This window comes from the organism of the source record quoted next, unplaced genomic scaffold, assembly GCF_019419815.1.
Source record: "Pyrus x bretschneideri cultivar Hongxiangsu unplaced genomic scaffold, Pyrus_bretschneideri_v1 Contig4, whole genome shotgun sequence".
Lineage (NCBI taxonomy): Eukaryota > Viridiplantae > Streptophyta > Magnoliopsida > Rosales > Rosaceae > Pyrus > Pyrus x bretschneideri.
Genome location: NW_025999723.1, coordinates 8,060,414 through 8,085,500, shown reverse-complemented (window position 1 = coordinate 8,085,500; position 25,087 = coordinate 8,060,414). Strand labels below are relative to the sequence as shown.

Genomic DNA, 25,087 nt, shown 5'->3' with positions numbered 1-25,087 from the left:
CGCTTACCAATCTGTGGTTACTCAGGTATGATCTAATTTTCATGGACCAAGATTTGATGATGAAATTGCTCGATCGGATCTAATGTTTCATGAATATGTACATGTAGTCATCACATTCTATCTTGTTTCTTTTAAACCAATTAACATTTATCACAGTTTGCACAATTGTCACAAAATTGTGCATAGTTTTAATCGGTTTGATATAGTAGGAGAGAGTCAGGTGAAGAATCTAGGATCAGAATTTATCTCTTGATGTTGAGAGCGTGAATCCCCCGTCAGGAAATTAAAGCCTTGTTTAATAATTAAAATGATCTTTGGTGTCTTCCTCCCTATCGTCAATTGGTTTTGAGTGGAACCTCAACATTCATCCTTGACTGATTTCGGTTAAATGATTAAGGTATTAGCTTTCTTCTACTAAACCACAAAGATCATGTTTTTCTTCATCAAGAAATGATTAGTTCTCAGAATCTTTTTAGGGCAGGACTTCTCCAAGTTGGTCTAATTCACCAACACATTATGCTTACTGCAAGAAGCATCTCGTCTTTGTAAGTACTAAGTTTATCTTCATCTGTAATTCCATGGCATTACATTAGTGCTATCATAATGGAAGGCGACATGGCACGAAACGGAGTCCAACAGCTACTTACTGCGGAAGAAGAAGCTCAGCGTATTGTAAACGCTTCCAGAAATGGTAACTGTGATTTTTGCTTTCTATCTATTCCAGAGCTGTTGTTCTAAAGTTGTAAACTCACTTGTTCCTTTTTCTCCAGCTTAAATGGCTAGGTTAAAGCGGGTCAAGGAAGAAGCTGAGAAGGAGAATGATCAATTTCGCGCTCAAATGGAAATCGACTTTCAGAGAAAACTTGCCGAGGTAAAAACACATAAATAAGGAACAATATAGATTTGTTAATAACTTAATACCACGAGTCACCAGAAGCTACCACTTTCGTTAACTCTGAGCTGTCTATGGAAATCGATTCAAATTCTGAATTTTAGGAAGATAGGTGGTATGCTGGTTTGTTAAGTATGAATGGATGGAATTAGTTTTGGAGTTTGAAGTTTGAAGTCTGTCTTTTGGTCATTACGAGTGCCACAATTTATACGTGTTTTACAAGGTAATCGGAATTTTTGTGCATCATCATACAGGGAAGTGGAAACTTGGGTGCTAATGTGAAGCGGCTTGAACAAGAAACGGAGGCAAAGATTCATCAGTTGAAAACTGAGACTGCAAGATCGCATGACATTGTGCATATGCTTATGAACTACGCGATGAATGTGAACAACTTACAACTATAATCATGCAAAAGCTTGACGGCCACCTTTAAATACTACTCTATTGCCTTCTTATGTTTCTTTCCCTGTTTTCCCAATCGGTAGAGACTTTCTGCTTGGTAACAGTTATGCTTGTGTTCTCTCGTCTTCAGATTTATTTGCAACTTGTATTTGTTGAATAGTTTCCTTATAGAATAAAAAGATCCATTCGTGATCATTTTATCGATGCTCAAATGGTTGAGAAATGAGAACAAGGTGTTCTAATACTGATTGCTGCAAAGCTATCTGTAACGCTAAATTAGCTAAAGCAGAAAATCCATAAGGCCTCGTTGATCTAAAGAATCATGTTGTTTAGTTTAATTTCCGAGTCTGGTACCTCGTTTTTGTCCCTGCTAGGAATGAAATGCGAGGATATCCTGTACGATTTGCTCTCCCACTATTGCACAAGCAAAAAGTCCTGCCCCAACTAGTACAGGCCTTGCTCTTGATAAAGTTTTTCGCTCCTCATTTTCACATTCTTTGTTGTGCATTGCCCACGCCATTGCCGGTGGTAGAACTCCATATAGCATTGTCATACCATACCCTCCCTGCACAAAGAGTCAGTCAGAAGTCCTTAAGTTTTGCTTGTTTTCCTATATTTTTAATGTTAATATCTTTGTAGTTGATACAGTTATTACGCTCTTTCTTTATACTTACAGCAATGTCTGTGGCAGTAGAGAATGCATCTGGAATACTAGTCGACACAATAAGAGATGGACCAACAACCATTGCCACTGCTGCAAGGCTAATTTGATTTCTTCCCCACCATTTTCTCAGCTCGAATGTGATTTCCGGTTTCTGCTCTTGTTAAGCAGTATGTTAGTGCTCTACATGCTTTGATCTGTGAATTAGAGAATTCTTTGCAACATATTATTAGGGAGAGCAACTTCAAAGCTACCTCGAGTGTTTGCGTGGGGGAAGATATTGATGAGAGGTTGTTAAGTTGTTCTTTGAAAAACTCAGAGAAGCCAAGAAGAGTACCAATTAATGATGTTCCAATTGCAAGGAGTGAGAAAGCTTCTACCATATATGAAACCCCACTCCATTTCACCCTACCCCAAGTTAAAAAATATGGGATTATCAAACTATGTCAACTTAATGCAATTAACATAGTGTAAGAGATTGGATTTACCTCATAAGCAACTCAACAGGGTCAACAACTTGATCAGCCTGCGCAGAGAGGCCAAGTGCAATTGCATCCCAAACGAGCAATGCTAGCAGTGGAACAAGACTACCAAGAAATACCTGAAATCCTTAGGCGTGCGAGATCACTTCCCAAATAAGCACAAAGAACTGCAAACAGACTCAAATATTATATAACATAGTAAGTGTCAACTTTTCACAACAAGAACAAGTTCAATTCATCAAAGGATGGACGCTTTACCGGGTGCTAGGTCATGATACACCAGAGCAAAGATAATCACAGGTACCGTAGCGGGGACTTTCCCCCAATCTCCACTTCCCTCTACTCCTGACCACCCTCCAAACACAACTGCTAGCACCTCTATTGCTAGTAATAAACCTGGAAATCATTTGTGAACAAATGTGATATCTGAATATCAAAAATGTTCTGCAGAAAGACAACAAAATCTAGAAATTAGTTTAGATGGCACCACCTATCATGGAAGCAGTAAGGAGTTGGTTAACTTGATCAGTGGCTCGAGTCCCACCTATGGCGATGAGCAGGGTAAAAAACATGGTAAAAAAGAAGCCGGAAACTGGAGCCGGAAGATTGATCAAATGGAAGAGAATATCTCCAGACTTGGAACTATAAGCAATGACTGAAGTGTAGCCTAAGAAAATATAAATCAGAGTGACTAGAGTTCCACCAAAGTCTCCTAGAGTCTCTTGGGCCATAGTCCTAATAGAAATCACCTCCAGTTCATTTTCAGCATTGTCTTCGATTCGCTTCTTCCTCCTCATACTTACATTGATCTCGACAAGCAAAATCGCCTCGATCAGGAGAAACCCCCAACATACCACCATGGATATTGAACTTGGAAGCAATCCCTACCATATTTGTAAAAATCGAGTTGTAATTACAAATCACCAAACAACCAAAAAGGGTTTGCATCTTGCAAGAAGCTAATCTCGCCTAATCCTCAATGTCAAGAAAAAAAAAAGGATTGCTCTAAATTTGGTCAGAAACACTTAAAAGAGTTTAAGAATTAAAACCAGATGAAAGGGAGTTTAAGAATTACCTGCTGGAGAAGCTTTCTCCGGGAGTGCAAGGATCCCCGAGCCTATACTAGTACCGATGATCAAAGCAACTGCGCCAGCGATGGTTCCTTTCTTCTTGGGCTCCTTGGTAGGGTTTAGTGCCAACTGTGTAGGACCTGTCTGTGCCTTCTTTGCAGAAGCCTTCGGAGTAAATGATGAGTACTTTTTCTGCTGCTGCTGGAGCAGCAGCTGGTGGCAGGAACAAGCATTGTAGCTGGAGCTGCTACTTCTGAGAGGAACAGTGCTACATATATGTATTTATATTAAATTAAGCATTTGAAGCGAAGAGAAAGCAGAAAATTAATTCAGATGCATAATTTCATACATGTTGAGTTTTATGCAAATACTTGGGCTGTTTTGGTGAACTCTTCTTTTGTGATGGAAGGAGGTAGTCGATGTCGATGAAAACAAGAGTTTTGATTCCATATGTGTGTGTTGTTAGGGATGATAGATGGACTGTAGATTTGAGGTTTAAGCGATTTCCCAGTAATCTTGGAGGTGGACCCTAGTAGAAAAACGGTTGGTGCCACTCTATATGTCATAAGGAAAGACAAAGGGAGGGGTCCAGGTAAAGATATTTTGCTCTAGATTCTACAAGGGTCACAAATATATCATGTGTGGGTGCTGGTATTGGCATTTCAATACTGTTATTCTCATACGAATTTGTCGTTTTTTATAACGTTGGAATCAATGATGACATTTTTGAAGTGTCAATGCCAGTTTTCTAAACTTTTCAAAAAACTCGATGCTTAAAGCTTCATTTTGAAGGAGATTCTATCGACATTAAAAACTCATCTTGTACTCCTCCCTAGTGAGCAAATAAACAGAGCGGATGATGAAATTTTTTCTTGTGCTAAAACCAATTCCTTTATCTTAATACCTCCATCAACATAGTAGTAACATACTAAATATCATACATGCCCACGGATACAACCCTAATATTGGTTAGCATTCAGCAGTAGTATGCTAACAGAATCACAATCCAAGTGATGTATGGATTTGAATGATTGCTAAACCATGGCAGAAAGGGACAAGAATAACTGCATATACAGAGGACGAATTCTGGAACAAAGTGTGATGGAAAACAACACTACAAAATCTCATACAAACATTAGGAGGCTACTAATGGCAATTTTCTGCAGATTTTGTTCTTGGTCTAAACTTCAGTGTCCCTAGTTATCGTAGTGTATTTGACGTTTGGCAAAACTTTGACAAACAATAGGCGTAAGGTCAGGCTTTATTGTATCTACACGGCTTATCTGCATATCTCGTTTTGCACTCTAGATGTGTGGGGGAATGAAGTTTGAAAGATAACGTATTTATATGTGTCTTGAAGCAATCTTTCATCCTCTACATAATCATACCCACATGTTTCAGAAAGTTTTTTCCAACAATGTTTTCGGTTACTAAAAACCACAATCAGCTGTTAAATTATAGTTAACTAGCTACATATATGGGTTAACTTCATCGTTTTTCAGTTTCGCAATCTCGTCCAGAAGAGGTGCCAACCAAAGCAACGAGTCCCGTACTTCGTCAAATATATGTCACTTATGTTTGAAGAGGACTTGTCCCCAATACCGAGCAATGATCGGATGCATCTCTTAGTTGTTTTGGATACATCTCTCACTTCTGTTTAAAAAGTAATGTGTAATTAGCATGAGCTTTAGGTTCATGCTAATTACAAAAATATACATTGGGCCAATTAGACATGTATAACCCATCTCAACTAGAAAGCTTTAGGTTCATTGTATTGGGATAAATAATTTCTTCTAATCTTTTAGTTTTGGATTATCCTTTTATCTTGGTGTGACAATTGCATTTAATAATTTTGTAAAAACATCACCCCATGTGTATTTGAAATGGGTATTGAAATTATTTTGACTCTGACTTCATACGCGTTTATGTTATATGGAACTAAAATTTGGAGTTCACAATTTAATTTCATAATTCAATATCTGAAAATAGATTGACTAATGAATGTAGTTTCCACACCTTCTTTTTCTCCCATGTTTTTTTTACTTGCTCGACTCATTACTTTTTATTTCTAGTCAAGTGAAGTTTCGTAGCATGACATGTCCAATAAACTAGGACAATGGCCCAAAACGGAAAACAAAACCCAAATCACATGGATCCCTATCTGCTTAGAAGCAATGGGGTCGTCCTAACTGTTGTCTAGCTACTAGTACATCGTGAAACTTATGGGGGCAAAATATTATTTAAATGTATCACATTGCATGGCTTGTAGAGGAATGTTAAGAGCACTCTATTAAAAGTATAGATTTTCGGTCATCTCATAGTTTTACGTTAATTTTCATGTTAACATCATCAAACATTGTGCAAATAACATGAAGTAGGAGAGAGTCTATGTAAAGTCTCACTTTTGAGAGAGTCTCATTAACATTTCTCTGGTTTTATTAATTTATTGTGATCTAACATCCTAGTGGATAATGTGTTGGGTTTCCACGCATGGGTCTCAAGGTTCGAAACTTCCCCCATCCTAAGTTATGTTTGAACGCTCCCCCCTCTTGATCCGTTGTTTTTGTTTGATTTATTCAATTAGACAGTAAGAAATAGAGAGAGGTGTGCAAGAAGTTAAAAGTATAGGCGAAAACTACATCCCTATTTATAACTAATAGGAAGGGATGTGTTAGAGATAAATATGAAATGGACCTGGGCGGTATGGATAGCAATATGAGAGGGGTTGTGACAGTCAACAAGAGAAGCCACTTAGTTCTACGGTCTAATTATATTCCTCTTGTAAGTGAGAGGTTTTAGGTTCGTTTCTCGCCAAATATGAAGTTAAATCACATTATTATGGTAAGTCCATTGTAAGGCTTAACCTACTCTCCACCCTTTAGTATAGATACTATCGTTTGTTAAAAAAAAATATATAAACAACAAGACGAAAGGGTTCAATGTGGGGAAAATTTAAGTCTATTTTGTACATGTTTTTGATATTGTTATCGAGGAAAAAGTACATATTGCATGTCTTGCCTAGGCAAATATAATGTACTCCTTAAGTGAAGACACCATTAGGGCTTAAAAGATATAGCGAAAACTGATAACCATCAATTACTTCAAGTTACGCAATTATCAACGGTTCATGTATCTGCTCAACTCATATAATCATCATTCAATTTCACTTCATGTCGGATTGTCATTTGTAAATGGAGGGGAATGATTTACAGCAACCATTGCTCGCTTTTGTTGACGATTATTGACTATTGATCAACATGAATGACCGATAATGACGTTCATTCCTTCACACTGACAATCATCTACCCATGTTGCTCATAGGGGCTTGAAATTGGATAGAATATTTTGATCAAGTCTTGTATGTCATGCTTCGTGAAAGACATAGTGGTAGTAGTTTACAAGCACTAAGCAAAGCAATAAAGGCCAAGTGGAACACTAAAACGATGTTTGTGAATATTAGTGGAACACTACAACTATGTCCTTCCCTTACTTATCCTAAACAAATCACTAATATTTTTGTGGATAATACGTAATGGAACTGTCTAATCAACAACTAAATAATCAATTAACCTAATTAGATAAAAAAAATTATAAACTCCCCAGACATAAGGGAGCTCTGCCTAACTAAGCAAATTTTTTTTTTTTTTTTGGTTTTTTTGGTTTTTTTGTTTGTGGGTTGAGCAATAGCATTAGTAAGTTAGATGTTAAATTAGTCACTGACGAGATTCAAACTCACGCCGTTATGTAAAGCACAACACCTTTTCACTACTGTGATAAATGACCACTTGCACCTAATCAATCTTTAATTCAGGTTTTTGGGGCAAGAATTCCATAAACAAATTACTGTTTTCAAAGACTTTTTTGGAAATTTGGAAAAATAACCAAAATTAGAACTCTATATAGAATTATAGGCACCCTTTTAAATTTATGATAATTATAACTAAAATCTAATATATAAAGTACTAATACACCCTTATGATTAAAACTTTTTACAAAACAAATCCAAAGAAATTCAAAGCCACACTTCAGCAACCTAGACAATTCCAGCCCTCTCAAAAGCTTTTTGGTTATTTTTCCATCTGATATTAACAGTTACTTCTCTAAATTTTTCAAAAATCCCAATCTTTGTCATCTTCTTCCCATCCCAGCAAAACCCAGAGGTTGGAGCCTCACACAAGGTTACAATTTGTTTTTCGAAGACAATCGTATCATTTATTCAAGGTAACCACTAAGCAGTAAGCTCTCCCCCTTTCTTTCCTTCTTGTAGTTCTCTTTGTTGAAGATCAAATTGGATTTAAGTACACGTTAAAATCAAATTGAGCTCAGATCTGTAATAAGATTTATAGAAAAGGGATTGTGCTTTTGTAGATCAACTTTTTGCGGAGTTGATTTCCATAAGAAAAGGAGTTGGAATTCGATAACACCAAAACGAGTTTTGTGGTTACAGTTCTAATATTTGCAATGGTGGGCGTAATTGCTTTCCTTATTACTAAAAGGGTATATTAGTATTTTTATATCAACTTTTGATTCTAATTATAATAAAATTAAAAGGATGTACTATAATTCTATATAGGGTCCAAACGACCTGTTCAAGGCCCCTTGTTCTTCAATTATAAACCCGCCCCACCCAATTTCGTCTCTACCAATTTTGGCCGCGCCCCTTCCTCTCCCCCACAACAAACAACTATTTTCTTCCCTTATCCTAAACAAATCGCAGATATTTTTGTGGATAATACACCATGGAATCTAATCAGCAGCTAAATAATGAATAAACCTAATTCGACAAAAAAATTGTCAACTCCGAGACATAAGGGAACTCTGCCTAACTAAGCTAGTCAATCTTTAATTCAGGCCTTTGGGGCAAAAATTCCATAAGCAAATTACTGTTTTCGAAGACTTTTCCACCCCCATTACTTACACGTAATTATAATCAATTAGCCCCCACAGTTTTCTGCGTTGAATTTGATTCAGCAGCTTTACGGTTTACCAGCAATGACTATCTTGTAAAATAAGTAAAGGACAATGTGTAGAAGACCATCTATTTAAATTATATTTTATAAATTAAATAACGTAGGTATTGATTATTGAATTATTATTTAAATGTTTATTAATGTGTTTTTTTTTTAAATTATTGATTATAAATTTTCCCTAAAACATTAGTGTACCTAGCATTATCCTTAAGTAAATATTAATTTTTGTTCCTTTCCAATGAAAAAAGTCATTAATTTATTCTAAGTTGACAAAACATTGTAGTTATATAAAACTAGCATATGGGCACACACAGTGTGTGAGAAATTTTTTTATTTTTGTTTTTGAAATAGAAGGAGAGAGGAAGAGAGTGGTAGAGAATGTAGGAGTGGGAAGCTTTTTTTTTTTATTTTTTTTTTATTTTTAATTAGAGATATGTTAGGATTACATGTAGACGAGGTTTTGAAAAAAAAAAACAGCAAAATTTGGTTGTGTGAAATTACATTCTGCCCCATATTTCTTATTCATGTTTTGTTTTAATTAGAGAGTTATACTGGTAATTTCATAGGATTTTGGCTGGCAATGAGTGTATTATTAATTAGTAGAGATTAGTAGGGATAAATAAAACTTGGCCTTCTTCGTACATGTGACGTGTGCTTTGTATTTGAAAATACTGCATTAACATGTTCAATTAATTTCATCCCATTTGGTAACCTCTAGTAGAAGGACGACAACAATGTTGCAAGTTAGAGATAAATAAACCAGGATCATCTGGCTGTTTTCTTGGGTGGAAGGCTGGCTATGCAAGGATTTTAATTATAGCTGTTTATACAGATTTATGACATGTTTACGTAAGGGTAATCGAAAAATAGTAATAAATAAATAAATCTAGTGGGGCTCTATACAAATTTCGGAATCCAACTCTAAAATTTAGAAGAATTGGATTCCATAGAATTTGGTGATATTTGGATTCGAGATTGTTGAGAATCAGAATGGACTTTTTCTCCTCATTACGCGTTCACTTATTTTTAAAATTTCAAAATTGACCTTTATTATTGGTAATCAAAGGGTTTGTGAAATCTGGCGTAACTGGAGGGGCAACCGAAACATGGTCCGGGTGATTACTCGGTCAACTGACTCAACTCCCTCCGGGCCTCCACCAATCATCTCCATCCTAACAAGTCGTTGCCCAACCCAACCGGCAAGCAGAGCTCACGCTCCAAGCCCAGTCGACCAATGAATTTTTCAAGTAATGATATTACGTAACGTTACGAATTATTTAGATTATAAACATATATCTTATTATTAATATTATATTTACAGTGTTATTATTGTTCTTTCAAAAGTTTTATCCTGCACTGTTCGTTCATAAGTACAAACTTTGTAGAAATATTAAAAAAATTTAAAGTGCACGACAATATTTTTGAAACGCAAATAATAACACTTTTTTTTATTATTATAAACACTATTAATATTTTAAGTTAGAGAAATTAGGTTCTCATCCTTATTTTTTCTACTCAATTGATTAAAACCTTATTTCTTTTCAAATTTTGATCAAGGTTCTTCGATTTTAATAAACGCCATTAATTATTCCAAAACAAAATATTTACATGTCAAGATAATTATGTTTTATTTTTAAATATATTCATTTAGTGTTAGGAACGTTACATTTGATATATTATATTTATGGCTAAACTTTTTATCATATATTTCTATTTCTAGTTTGTATCCATTTTTAATTTGCAATCATTTTTTAAATTGTACCAATTTTCTTTGAAATTTTAATTTGTACACATATATTAATTTCTTTTTGTCCCTTATTTTTTAAACTTTTATTTGTACACATAATTTTTTTAACCTTTTATTCATACCCATAATTTATTTATAATGTACCCATTTTTTTTTTTACAAATGTACCACTTTGTTATATGTATAATGTATCCCTATTTTTTTTTTTTTTTTTTGTAAGTACCATTTTTTATGTAAAATGTACCCATTTTTTAATGTAAAATCTATTTATTTTTTAATCTAAAATGTACCATTGTTTTTTTAATATAAAATGTACCATTGTTTTTTTTTAATATAAAATGTACCCATCCTAGTCTTGACTCTGCCGTAACACGATATTGTTCGCTTTGGGCTTACCATTCCCTCATGATTTCGTTTCTAGGAACTCACATGAGAACTTCCCAGTGGATTACCTATCTTGTGATTGCTCTCGCCCGAACTCACTTAACTTCGGAATTCTAATGAAACCCGAACCTAGTGAGTTCCCAAAATGCCTTGTGCTATATGGAGATGGGTATGTACATATAAGGCACATCATCCCTGCTCCGTTGATCGATGTGGGATGTTACATAACAATTAGAGACTAGAGACTGCAAATAAACTATCTGTTTAAGCTATACTAAAGGGGGGAAAATGCCAAGCTTTGATACACAGCATGTTGAAGAAAAACCTCAAAACTCATTGTACCAATCCCCGACTTGCATTGACGTTAAGTTTCAAATGCATATATATTTTGCCACTCAATATTTTTGTCTAGTGATATTCCTCTTTACTGATATTCTTCTTCATTTACAAGTATAACTTAGCCAAACTCTTCATCCCCTTAACTTAAAATATATCATTATCCTAAAAAAATGAAATTCATATATTTTTTTTTTCCGGCAATATCTTTTAAATACATAAATTAATATTCAATATCAACGAGTGGTATTTACTATTTACCGTCGTATTAAGGTAAAAAAGAATCTCCATTGACCGGACAACGTCAGCACGTAAGACACGACTGGCCCCCACAACCCCAGCCGTCTCTAGTCCAATCAGGGTCAAATTTGTCATAGAAAAATAAATTTAGACCCAAATGGAAAATAGAAGCGGGAGGCGAGTGTCAGCAGTGGCAGCAGTAGTGCGCGTCCATTCGCTCACCGAGACGGACGTGGCGCGCGGGGCCCCACGCGGTAACGACAAGGGCGCGAAGGATGGAAATTTTCTTTTTAGCCCCCAACAGACCGTTGATCACGGACGAACAGAAGTCCTCAGATTCTCTAACCGTCGGATCAAACGAGACGAGTCAAACCAACGGCCTCAGCCGTCCCCGTCCCACTGGTAACAGTCTAAATAAATATTAAAATAACCACCCCAGGGTAAAAGCCCACCACGACGTCGTTTGTCAGTTGATATATATTTAATTTAATAAAAAAATTGAAGGGGTATATAAAAAACAGACATGCTCTGCAGAGCTCTGTGTGTGTTTTGCTCCTCTTCTCTTCTTCTTGCTCTGCAATTCATTGGCTTTTTCTCGGGTTCTGGTTTTTCATGCTGCTTTGTTGGCGTGCTCTGTAAAAGCACCCGAACTTACCCCCAGAACGACCTCGTTTCGTCCCTTCATTCCCTCTTTTATTTTCCTTCTCGGAGACTTCGATAAAACTGGAAGGCAATTTATTCCTTCTGCCTGAAGATTTTAATCATTCCAGATTTTTGGTTGCCCGAATTTTAATCATCCGAGATTTTTTGGGGAGGACGGCGGCGATTATGAATTCAACTCGGACCGAAATGCAGGAGCCGAGCATCGACACCGATAAGCTGAGCTACGAGATATTTTCGATACTGGAGAGCAAGTTCCTGTTTGGCTACGACGATCAGAAGCTCTGGGTTCCCAAACAGGTATCTCCGTCCCCCACGCCGGCCTCCGACTCCAAACCCGACCCGGTCCAGCTGGTGGGCGTTCAGCCCCAATCTGAAAACGGCTTCGGGGCGATCAAAAACCAGAGGGGCAAAATCTGCATTCTCAGCATCGACGGCGGCGGAGGAATGAGAGGGATTCTTTCCGGAAAGGCCTTGGCGTATCTCGAGCAAGCGTTGAAGCAGAAATCGGGGAATCCGGACGCCAGAATCGCCGATTACTTCGACGTCGCCACCGGAGCCGGCGTCGGAGGTATATTCGCGGCCATGCTCTTCGCCACCAGAGACCATGCCCGTCCGATTTTCAATGCCGAAGACACGTGGCGCTTCCTCTCCGATCACGGCAAGAGCTTGTTCAACAACAACCGGTCCTCCTCCTCCGCCTCCTCCCCCGGTTTTATGCGTCGCCTCTTTCGAAGTTCCGGTTCGGGCTCGGGTTCAACTGGGTCCGCCACGGCCGGTTTGGAAAAAGTAATGAAAGAGGCGTTCGCCGACGTTGATAGGACGCTGACGTTGAAAGACACGCTCAAGCCGGTTTTAATTCCGTGCTACGACCTTTCCAGTAGGGCGCCGTTTCTGTTTTCCAGGGCCGACGCGCTCGAGACCGACAGTTACGACTTCCGCCTCTGGGAGGTCTGCCGCGCCACGTCAGCCGAGCCGGTAATCTTCCAACCCGTCCAAATGCAGTCCGTCAACAACCAGACAAAGTGCCTGGCCGTGGACGGCGGCTTGGCCATGAGCAACCCGACGGCGGCGGCGATCACGCACGTGCTGCACAACAAGCAGGAGTTCCCGTTCGTGCGAGGGGTCGAGGACATAATGGTCCTTTCAATAGGGAGCGGTCAGTTTCTGGAAGAAGCGAGGTACGAGTACGAGCAAGTGAAGAAGTGGCGAGCCAAGGAATGGGCTCGGCCCATTGCCCGAATCGCCGGCGACGGGTCAGCCGATCTGGTGGATCAGTCCGTCGCCATGGCGTTTGGTCAGTCCGGGAGCAGTAACTACGTGCGCATTCAGGTACGAAACCGCCACACCTTTGCTAACGTGCGCACTGCGCATTTGATTCCAATTTTAATTGTTTTTTTTTTTTTGTCTCGGAATTAAATTTTCGGGGGGTGGGTGGGTTGTTTCCTTTGCCGTTTCTGTTGCCACTGACTACGAGACGACACTGTTAGCCAGGCTGGGTAATGTTAACTTGCGTGTAGAGAGTGCTAACTTGCGCCCGGGGTATGTGTTTCGCTTTCATGCAAATAAATGCGGGGTGTTTTGTAACGTAAAACCTTTGGCCTCGCGTGGGGGCGCTGCAATTCAAAGTTTTGCTATGCTGCAGGTGCACAGATTGGAGAAAAATTAGAGGACCGTTATGTTTTGTTTCCTTGGTTGAATGTTTTGCACGTGATTTTTCTTTGGGTTGGGTTGGGTAAGGGCGGATTCTAATATGTAACCCGGTGTTTACCACCGAAAAATGATTTCTGCACACTTATTTTTTGCGCTTGATTAACCTTTGGTAGTGTGTGGAAATTAAGTATTTTTCTCACTTATTAGTATCTGATGTCACGTGATAGGCGGTATACTAATGGGGTATGTCCTTGCGAGCTTGAGAGAGGTATGGTTTTGTTTTTTCAATCAAATTTTAGGACCGGGAGGGAAGGGATTTTGGTTGTTCCGGCGTCGGTTAGCTGACTAGGACTTTCTGTCTTGGTAGACCAACTACAACTAGGCTTGAAGCCTAGAGTTGACGGGTTGTCCTAGAAATCGTTGTCTCAGTAAATGAAATTGGCTTGGTTCTTAAAACTTTATGCTTTTTTCAACTTTGGTCCCACTGCAATTGCATCCTATTGAATTTCCCTGTGAAAATTAAAGGTATAAATTTTATTACCTTTGAAGCTTGCCTCTAGGGCAGTCTCCATAATGTTTTTACTTTATTTTTCCTTTTCTTTTACCTTAATTATCAGCCTTTGTTTTGCCCTGCTGTGGACAGTTGGAAAATCTTGACCTGGGTTACTGTGTGGAAAGTTGTAATTATCTCTAAACCATATATACTCAGACTATTTAAGTTGCACTACATATTAATCTTATTACTGTAGAAAGAGATATGTGGGACTTCCCTTCCGGTAACTTCCCTCCATTTAGAAAATGAAATGGACTTAATCGTAATATAATTTTTTTTAAAGTCAATATAAGTGGTCTGTAAATTGTCTGTCGTCAATCATTTTAGTTATCCCTTGAATAATCTCTGTTTAATTGAGGACATTTTTTTGTCAATTCAACCCCTCTACTTGAACAAGTGATTTCTTCAATTTAACGAAGATTTTTAACAAAAAAAAAACTAAAATGATTGATAGTGGACAATCTAAGAGACTATTTCTATCCATTTTAAATTTACAGGATCAAATTGAGAAGTTATGACAATCTCAAAGATTATTTTATTATAAGGCCAAAAAGCTATTATCATTGACCCACAACTTTTTCCCATATTCTGTTTCTCCATCATGGCATATTTTATCTATGAGGTGGTCCTATATTAGAATTTGAGCTGCCACCCAAATCCAAATTGTTTTAAACTGTTGGGTACATTTTGTATTAGCAATACATCCCATCAATTTGGATCTTTCCAAAGTTGTGCATTGCTTGGTTTTTAATATTACATGCGACAATGCATGTTTTTACAAATTCTTGTTTATTTCGTTTGGAATTAGTTTCTTAAATTTCTAAGTCTGGATCAATCTAGAAATTAGTTTCTTAAAACATGGCTAATAATTGGATGTTTAAATTGTAATATGTTAGGCAAATGGGGCAAGCTTGGGACGTTGCGGGCCAAATGTAGATACAGACGCAAGTCCTAACAACGTTAAGAAGCTGGTAGGAGTGGCAGAGGAAATGCTGAAACAGAAGAATGTTGAATCGGTGCTCTTTGGCGGTAAGAGGATCGGCGAGCTGAGCAATTTCGAGAAGCTCGATTGGTTTGCCGGAGAACTGGTGCTCGAGCATCAGAGGAGGAGTTGCAGAATAGCTCCCACTGTTGCCTTCAAGCAAGCTGCTTCCAAAACAACTTAGAGCTCAAAAGGTATGTGCTTTTTGTTCTGTTTACGAATTTTCATTAATCTTTATGTTGTGCTCAGACCTCATCAATCTGAAGAAAACAATTAGGAACTTATCTCATGATAAACGAAAACTCTATGGTGCTCAAGAGTATTTTATTCTCGGGTCAATGATCTAACGGTTAAAATGTATCCTAATTTTACGTTTTGAATTGAGTAGGACTCATGTTCTGCATTTGCGTTTGACGCATGCTGACTAAACAACTAGTGCATTTTATGTCATTTTTGAAGCTTGTAAAATCATCAAATTAGGTAGATCTGTTATATATATGATTAGTTGTCAGAATATTATTAGAACAAGTACCTTCTGTAGTTGTGACACTAATTGCTTGTGTTATCTTATCATGCTAGGCGTGCATAGTATGAACAAATTTAAAAAAAAAATGTTGGTGGGATTCATATTATAATTATTATTAGTAAACTTAATTAATAAAAAGATTATGGGTTCCACTAATAATGTTTACATACATGCGATCTTATCATTTGTTTGGTACATGTTAGGTTCCATGAAACTTTGTCACGAGTATGCATTGAAAATTCTCAAACTTTTCTAGATTTTTTACCGTGCTCGGTATACGGGGTGGTACATCACGTGTCACTATATAAGTGGTGAGATACTTGTGTTAAAAAATTAACAACTTAAAAAATAAAAATTCCCACATCTTATATAATAACACGTGTTGTACCACCTGTGTTTCGGACACAATAAAAAATTTCTCCTGTTTTTCTGTGGCCTGGACTTGTCATGGTCTTCCTCCTTTACGACCATCGGTTTGTTGTTGTGATATATGTTTATGTATAGACAAGACACCAAAATAAAAAGCAAGGGTAAAAAAAAAATGAATGCTTAGAGCCCCATTTGCTGTCGGCCTACCGACACTTGAGTTGTTGACTAAAATTTTAAAGGACATTTTGGATAATTTCATCCACAAATTGGGAAAGGCATGGGAGGGGAGGGTGCTGTGGTCATTTGATAGGGAATCAAATCTTTGTGGTCCTAATTTCTAAAGGCAATTTCCGTAGTCCGGAAAAAAGGGTTGGTTCTTTTCCCTCCCCCTTGTGAGTCATGCTGCCATGCAAATGTTTAGTGTGAATGTTTTGGTTGCTGTGTTGCAAATGTCGTTGCCCTACCCAATCACACCATGCCTATTTGGGTGAAGACCTCATCCTACTAGCCAATTTAGAACTCAAACATTCAACTTCTTAAAATTACTTAAATGCCGCTCACTAAATTAGCAAATATTTTCCATGAAATAGTTACCGAGTCTGGTTTTTTGTTTCACTGATGCATCAATGTCTGTAGATTGTGTACACGTAGTGCTTTGCGGTCCATGACCTTTTATAATGCTCGATGAGAAGCGTATTCTAACATTGACAGATGGAAATGTTTATTTCGTGTGCAAATCACTGGGGCCATATGCTTGAGGCATTGTTTAATCAATCATGAGAAATGCCAAGAAAACTCTCTCAAAGTGAGATTCTGTATGGACGCTTTGTTATTTCACACTTGTAACGTTAATTTCTGTGTCAATATTATATAACATTGTGCTAAAATCATGAGCTTACAGAAAGTTCACGAAGAGTCTGAATTTTGATGAGTCTCCTTAGAATTTTTCATCAATCATTTTTAAGACCAATATGTTAGGTAGAGCCTAGAGGATTAGGACCGGCAATTGTCTAGAATGCTTTAACGGTCGTAAATTGTTGTGTCCCAGTAGTCTTATATAATTAGTTGTATGGAAAATCACATGGACTAATTACATTTAGTAAACCTGTGGGGTATCAAGTGTTAGGGTTGGTACACTTCCCAACTAACTTTTAACAGACTTCTGGAAAGAAAAAAAAGAAAAAAAAAAAGAAAAGAAGCCAAATCGGTCAAATTTCTAAAGTTTTACACTGTTGCTTTCATCAATCATCTTTTTTGTTCAAACTGTTGTATCTGTTTCCTTTACTTTTCCAAGTCGTACTGGAAGTTTGTATGAGTACGTAGAAGAAATGTCATACATAAGAAAGTTAAGAAATCTTGTAACGGCTTATAAGGTGTTGAGTCATTCCTACTATTACCAATTGGTTTGAGCACGGAACCTTAACTTCATTTAGTTTGAACAGTATACTTTCGATATTAACCCGACTTTGAAAAATTGAAGCCCCTTGGCAAATGCAAATCATATATCTTTATGCAATTCAATGTATGTTTTTACCTGTAGAAGTGAATCATGACAATAAATATTTTGTCCCATATATTGCAGGAGAATAGAGAGACATCATCAAGGAAGGAAGAAAAAACAAGAGGAGAAAAGTAAATTGCCACAAACAGCTTTTACTTTTTTGTAAGGTGAATAGGACAAGTAGCCAGTTTGAAAAAAGGGGTGGGGGGAGGGGAGAGATCTGAGGGGGATTTCTTTGCCTGCCAGAGGACATGCATTTGTGGCTTCCCACTCTCAACCTTTCTCAATGTCAAGGGACCAAAGTGAGAGAGCTTCAAAAGCTTTTGAGAGGTTACACAGACAAAAAAGAATCAGGTATCATATATTCAGTTTCAAAAATTGAGTACTCATCATGGGTGGGAAAATCTGCTTCCATGTTTGTTATTTCGTCCCATACCCTTTTCTTTCTTATATTTTTCACTTTTCCCCCTAGATGTTTTTCCATTTCCTGTCTTTTCATCCTTATCTCAAGAAACTTGAGGGGTGGTGGTTGGTGGTGGCCGGTGGTGGTACCCAGAATTGAAAAAATAGTCAAAGCTATTTGTCTGCCTTTGGCTTTTTGTTTTTATTTTCTCATTGAATATATATATATATATATATATATAGTAGTGGGGTGGGAAAAGTAGTTTTTCAGGTGTGGTGTGGGTTATAATTTTGAAGCAACTGACCATATCTTTCTCTCCTGGGGGTGGGGTGGGGTGCTTTCTAGTTGTTGGAGCTTTCTGGGGTTGGGGGAGAAAAGTAGTATTCTTTGGTTTTTCCTGCATGTTCAAGTGTATAATATTTGAAGTCGCAGAATTATTTAAAGAAAGCAATTTCCACTTTTGTTCTTCTTCTCTTAGCTGTGTACATTTTTGTAATTTAAACAAGTGTTTGGTTTGGTTGTTTTGTTCTGGTGGCTGTGGAGTTCTTCACTTTTTCTTGAGTTAGCTTTCATGCTTTTGACTTTCTGTTTTTTTTTTGAGGAAGACGTATATGGAATGAATACGCTATTTGATTGACATGGGACGCTATATTGACGGTATACCCGCACCATATAAAGTTTTGTGGCATTATTGACTTTAAAGAATAGATGGAGAGGGTTGGCGGGTTTGAAACGTTTTAGTCATGATGTATCTGCGCATGAGTTACTTTTGTGTATGCTTCATGGAGAAGGGTCAGCGCGGCTGCTATGAACACATTCTTTCACTACTTTTAATAGAATGAAAGTGAAGATTCTATTCAGACCCAAATATTCACTCACAATTACTATCCACATCAGAATCCACTACCTTTAACATATATATATATATATATATATATGTGTTTCATATTTTTGGTTCATACATCGAGTTCTCTTTTTCTAAGTTTGGAGACTTTAAAGTTCTAAAAAATTTTGGACTCCATTTTTACAATAAGAACTTGACCAATCAATTAGTTAGTACAAAGGTACTATTAAAACACTACAAATGGACTGCAAAGACACTAAATTAAGGACTTATAAGCAGTAGCAGAGCCAGAATTTTCAAATAATTGGATCATTATTTCAACCAAAAGAACTTCATTGGATCGTTCCTTGAGCACCTGATAGGAGGCATGTCAATCCTTGCAACACACGTTGAAGGCTTTATGCCAACTACTATATGATATGTAAAGGCTTGTCACAGGAAATTGTAAAGTAATGTTGAAGACTGTAAAGGGTTGTCAACTGAGGTATTTCATCAAGCATCTAGTGCACACTATAGAGTCACACACATGAAAAGAAAAAAGGAACATGGATGATAGAAAAAAATATATAAGAAGTAGGACTAGGAGGTTGTAATTTAGTTTGTTGTAACTGTTTATAGGATCAAAAGCAATACATACAAATATACATGGGTTGTTTAAGTTGCTGAGGTCATAGACAACCAATGACCCCATGTTGACTCTGCTACGACTTACAAGTGGAACCTTTCAAGGTATCATTTGAAAGTTCCCTCAAGCGTATTTCATCCATTCATTCCTAAGTATATATATTTGTCTAATAATTTGTGAATGATGGAAACTATAAAGCTTATAAATAGTTTTCAAAACTGTTTATATTATATGCAATATTCATCTTATCTTAACGAAGAAGTTTTTTGTTGTCTCACCGAGTACATATGCCACATATTTTCGATCCCTATCCTTAGTGTTCAGACCAACTATTAAGTTTGAGGAGGAACCAGTTTGATCGATCAAAAGGCCAAAAGCAAACATTGAGAAAAAGTGTATATGTAGCAAAATGTAACTCGTTTTTCATCCATGCCACTTTATCTCATGACCAAGGAATCCAAAAAGTATTACTCTAAATCTTTCAAGATCAAAGAAAGATGTCCAATAAAATTCCCCCAAAAAAAAAAAGGAAGAAGGAAAAAGTGCAAACTTTTGGGACCTCATGCAAACCATGACTACTTGTTTGTAATTAGTTACTTGTGGTATTCAATCTTTTGTAGGTAGCTTCTGCCCTCTTTGAAATTGCCTCTTTAGTGTGGGCATCTTATCACTGTGGCCATAATTATTTTGCAACTTTTGCTTCCCAAACTTCCCCACTTGATTACTACTACATGCATGGCAAGCAATTTGCCTAGGACTTATGATCAAGCAAGCATCCAGTTTACCCAACTTTAAACACAATTAGTACAAGAAGTTGAAGCCAAAAGGGTTGATTAGACCGATATTACTCCGCATAAATTGGCTTTAATGAAATTTTAACCAATCATTGACCCACCCAATCGAATCGGTGCCTCGTTGGGGTATACCTCCTTGTCTACCTATTTGCGATTGACACATTCTTGTTGTCTTCATGTCATAACCAGAATCGTTCAATAATTACCTTTTAAGATTATCTTTTAAAAAAAATTGAACTGACATTTGAATAGCAATCCATATGTATTAAATAAAAAGACGATTCACCATGAGTATCTTAATTGTTATCCAAAGCATTGATTTGCTTGATTATATAAGTCACTGAACGATCTCTAATTCAATTGATTTCTTTAAAAAGATGATTGTTAAATGATGATCAAATATATGAACAGTTTCAATTATGATACGCGTATGACTAGAGTTTGTTAGTCATACACAAGAAATTGCACTCAAGGATGCACCTAAATCTTGTTCAACCAAATTGAGTTTCACCTGAACCAAATTATTGTTCAACCAAAAGTATATTGCGAGGTTGGCAGTGTCTGCCCTTTTGCATTTTAAGTAAATATTCAAAGTCCAATCCCTAGCTATTACCCTATGCTTAACAACTTTTCCGGCCTATTTATGAAAAGAAAAGAAAAGTGAATCCGCCCTTTTAACCCTTCCCCATAACCTTTCATTTTTTTTTATTTTTATTTTTTGAGATTCATTACTTGGGCAAAGATGTCAAACATAACACGGAGAGCCTACAACAAGGCAAGCAGACAACAAAGCGAGAGAAATACATCGAGCAGTGGAGGGAGTTACAATGAAGACGCATTAACCAAGCTAACGCGTCGTCCTCTTCACTGCTCTCACAACATTAAGGAGGACAAGGTAAATCATCATTGTGAACCACATGAACTAACGAAGATGGGGGTTTGTTGACCCAGGTAACATCACACATCTCCGGACTTCTCTACAACGCCAACGAGTCTGCCATCATCTTGGCTGATCTTGGAGTCCAAGACCAGTGACAACCCTAGAAAGACTCCCTAGCCTTTTAACTTTCACTAAGGTAGGGTAGGCCTCCCATTAGCCATTTTCCAGCGAATCCGAAAGAGAGGAAATGAATTCGTAGGAATCAAATTCAACAATAACCATTCAAAGCCCCAAAGCCATACCAAATTCACATCCTTTGAGAAGGGCTAACGCTTCAGCTGCATCAACGCATGCGACAAAGTAATGATCAATCATCAAACCCTAATCTCCATTGTAATTTGGCTTTGTCACTCTTTTCACGCGTAGCTTGATGTATATAATATGTAAACCACTTTGTTAAAGTTATATAATTTTTCGTGTGAGCGTATGATGTTAGCGTCTTTCATTCAGTAATTATATTTATATAGATCATGAAGTAAAAGAGGAGCCTAAACTACAAACTCGAAGAAATTCCCCTATTTGGTGATGACGTAGCAGCATGGAGCATGCATTATTTGTTGCGATAGAGTGGGAAAATGGCACGTCATTGTATGAAAGTCGTTTCTTAATTTGGTGCTAAGTCCTTATTCAAGACAAAAGAAAGGGTACAGAATATGTTTCCATTTTGTCACCTTCTTCTCATCTTTTTATATTTGTATTGTTTTGGCTTTTATTTTTGGGGTTGGATGGTAACCCATCTCTAGCTCCATCTAGAGCATTGCATGGTGCTCGGCTCTTCAATTTTTTGCCAAATAGTGTTTATAAACGTTATGTCGTCTCTATCCTACATGACATGACACAGACCTCTCTCTCTCTCTCTCTCTCTCTCTCTCTCTCTCTCTTGTATAATATAAACGTTAGTGGACGAAGAAGATCATATATAAGCTTTCTAATTGACATAAATTATTTTTGACAAAAAGGAAAAAAAAATTGACATCAATTATTAGAGTATGATCTTATCATCTCCAATCCACACATTACCATATATAATTAGTTTAAACAAGAGGGTTTGTTAGCTACACAAATCATATATAATTCAACATGACATCATGATGTGATGTGGTCTAGGATTATCGATGATTAAGAACTCCTGCTTTATGTTAAGATGAATCACACATTGATGAGATAAGGGATTTTACATGAGTTTGTAATTAAGTAAGTTGTGTTACTTCTCATATTGCCATTTGGATTTACAGTGGAACCTCAACTTCCTTCATGGTATTAGAGCAAGTTGTCCCATGTGTGAAGCCCAATGGTCAGACATGCTCCCCATCACCTCGGTTGTGTTGTCCGTGTGTTTGGCTTGAAAATTTGCCGCACGTGAGGGTGCATGTTGAGACAAATCCCACATTGATAAGAGAAAAGACATTGCATAAGCTTATAAGTAAGTTGAGTTATTCTGTATATTGCCAATTAATTTTATGATAAAACCTCAACTTCCTTCACTTTATATATAATTATCATTCTTAATTAATACCTTAGCAGACCTAAATCCTTATTTTACTTCTGTTTAGTGAAAAACAACAAATCAATTAATTAAAAATAAAAAAGCATAATATCGTGGGACATTTACACACACACATAATACACATATTATAATGTGTATTATGTGTGTGTAAGGGAAAATATTCTCATTTTTTTTATAAAAATAGGGATTAGTTGTGGGGTCCACACCATATCGAACTTTAATGATCCGAACTGTTTATTTTTTAAGTTGTACCTCATAGATCATTCTTACAAAATATTAGCCAAATCAGAAATATTTAGGACATCTAATTGGATTCAAAGAAATGAACGAATACTTTGTTATGTAAGAAACAATAAAATTTGATTTTATTAATTAAATAGGTAAATGATTTTGGATTGGATTGAATTGAAGAGCGTGCGTGCGTGTGTGTGTATTTGTATGTATATGTTCCTCCTAATTAGGTATCGTAGTTTCTAAATAATGGTTATTAAGTCATCGAGAGTATTACAAGTTTAAGTAATCGATCGAGTTGGTTACTGCATGCGTCTACGTTTCGATCGAGTTGGTTATACGTTCCTCCTAATTAGGTATACGTCTCATGCAATGATCAATAAGGATCAGGATAGATCAATCAAGAAGGATGTAGAACCCCAATACATCCAAATTAATATAAGTATATTTATGTACAGTGTAGCTATCGGTGCATGCATATGTCAGGATCGCTAATTAAAAATAATTATCTGTTAAGCGTATACGTCAGTTCACTGATAATTAAGGGACTAATATCGATCGGATTAATTATGAAAAGGAAGCTTATAATAGACTTGACCTTGTGCATTATAGGTGATAAGATAATTAAGTAAATGAAGATAACACGATAGATACCACAATTATTTCTAAAAATATACATGCATGCTTTCACATATATAAAGCATTTTTCTCATTCCAAGTATATATACACGAAGGATGGTGCTATTCACACATTATTTTGTATCTTCTATGTACACTCTTTTAATTTTACTCATCGAAACGAATGAATTGAAGATAATCAAACAACAGAAATTAACAAATGTTGTATCAAAGGTAAAAAGAGTGTGTGATAGCACCATCCTACACGAAATTCTACAATCTTTTTACAATTAATTTATTTCATACTATTCTTTGGGTGTTCTAACTAACAATGAAATACTAAAATTAAATTAAATTTGAGTTTTCATCTTTGCATATAAGAAAAATCGAGTACCTTTGTTGGGAGACTTTTAGGTCGAGGTAGACTTGGGCTTTGAGAACGTCCTCTTGTCTCCCTTGGTGTGGGTTCGCAACAAGTCCCGGGATATCTCGAAAGAGATAGCTTGTCTTAAGAAATACCCCGGTAACATCAACGGCTCAAAGATGGCGTGAAAGATCAAGATTATGACTTGCTCAAGTGAAGCGTGGTGTGGAAGCTAGAAGATTATCAGTTTACATGAGAGAGAAAGTTCGCATGGTTGCATGGCATTCTTAGCTACATGATTAACTTTCCTATGGTGATAGTAAGGCTTTTAATGGTTGCGATGTTTGATGGAAGGCTGTAGGAATTACAAAGGTTACATGGAAGGTGATGCTTGAGGCTTGGAGTATACTTCTGGACTAAATGGAACTATATGGGCTTCTTCCAGGGTGGTTCCCTCTCACCACGTTTTCTCTATCTCTCCCTCTGTGTTTTTCTGAATCCCCCTCTCTTATAGCTTATCCCCCTCATTATGTAGGTTTCTATAGATTTTAAGGGAATATCCCTTTGTGGCTTGGTTTTCCCTCCCTTTTCCCAAGCTATCATGTTATTCCCCTTTTGGTGTAAACTAGATGCACTGTTGAGACCTGTATATTGCTTCTTCTCGAGACACGACTTTCCTGGGCGACCTTCAGCAGTCGCTAAATCTGGTAGCATGCTTCATTGCTTTTGCACGTTGGCTATCTGTGCAAGTTGGGAAGGGAAAGTCAACATTAAATGCCTGACTTGCTGGGCTTATCATGCATTTAATGCAAAAATCTAATTTAATCTTAACTAAGGGAGTTGGCCTGCTAGGGAAATGGATAAACTAAGCTAATTCTTTCTCAATGATGCCTCTATGAAATACAAAGGGTATGGGCTTGGATCTTTGGGCTCCCAAGTAGCCTAAAAGTCATATATGACCTCAATTTCACATAGGCCCAATAACTTTCCGTAACCATCCACACCACAATCCACTTGGTAAGCCCTAAATATGTGACTTGGGCATAGCATGAATTGTGGCTAAGGAACGATGGTGTGGTGAATAGGCTCGAGCATGGTGTGAATATTCAGCTTAATTACCGTGGCATGGCATGTTTGTAAATATATTCCTCGTCGATCTTGTGTCTTGTCATATGTTTGGGCTTGAATGTAGACTTTGCATGTCAATTGGGCCTTGAGACTTGGTTGGATTAGTATGTGACATTTTTGGGCCCCAACATTAGCCCCCTTGATTATTTGGGCTATGAGATACTTTGAGTGGGCTAAATAATTAACCCCACCCATGCCCAAGGGA

The 25,087-nt window shown here is 37.1% G+C and overlaps 2 protein-coding genes and 1 pseudogene across 2 annotated transcripts; 2 read left to right on the top strand and 1 right to left on the bottom strand.

Annotated features, from left to right (window-relative positions):
• The first annotated feature begins 426 nt into the window (after window positions 1–426).
• Window positions 427–1,309, top strand: LOC103937185 (annotated as a pseudogene).
• A 200-nt stretch (window positions 1,310–1,509) lies between these two features.
• Window positions 1,510–4,087, bottom strand: LOC103937184 (tyrosine-specific transport system). Its single transcript, XM_048564902.1, is given in 9 exon segments — window positions 1,510–1,859; window positions 1,969–2,109; window positions 2,210–2,363; window positions 2,444–2,556; window positions 2,558–2,604; window positions 2,696–2,833; window positions 2,928–3,320; window positions 3,513–3,775; window positions 3,857–4,087. Coding segments are annotated over 9 exon segments (1,545 nt in total). The 5' UTR covers window positions 3,958–4,087; the 3' UTR covers window positions 1,510–1,664.
• A 7,626-nt stretch (window positions 4,088–11,713) lies between these two features.
• LOC103937183 (patatin-like protein 6) lies at window positions 11,714–18,355 on the top strand. Its single transcript, XM_009347101.3, has 3 exons — window positions 11,714–13,176; window positions 14,947–15,226; window positions 17,510–18,355. The coding sequence occupies exons 1-2, from the start codon at window positions 12,013–12,015 to the stop codon at window positions 15,214–15,216; spliced, it is 1,434 nt and encodes a 477-aa protein (XP_009345376.2). The 5' UTR covers window positions 11,714–12,012; the 3' UTR covers window positions 15,217–15,226; window positions 17,510–18,355.
• The last annotated feature ends 6,732 nt before the right edge of the window (window positions 18,356–25,087 follow it).

Excerpts from the sequence above, each read along its gene's own strand:
- LOC103937183 (XM_009347101.3), top strand. The coding sequence starts at position 12,013 with ATGAATTCAACTCGGACCGAAATGCAGGAGCCGAGCATCGACACCGAT. Across the intron at positions 13,177-14,946 it reads GTAACTACGTGCGCATTCAG|GCAAATGGGGCAAGCTTGGG; the intron begins GTACGAAACCGC and ends GTAATATGTTAG.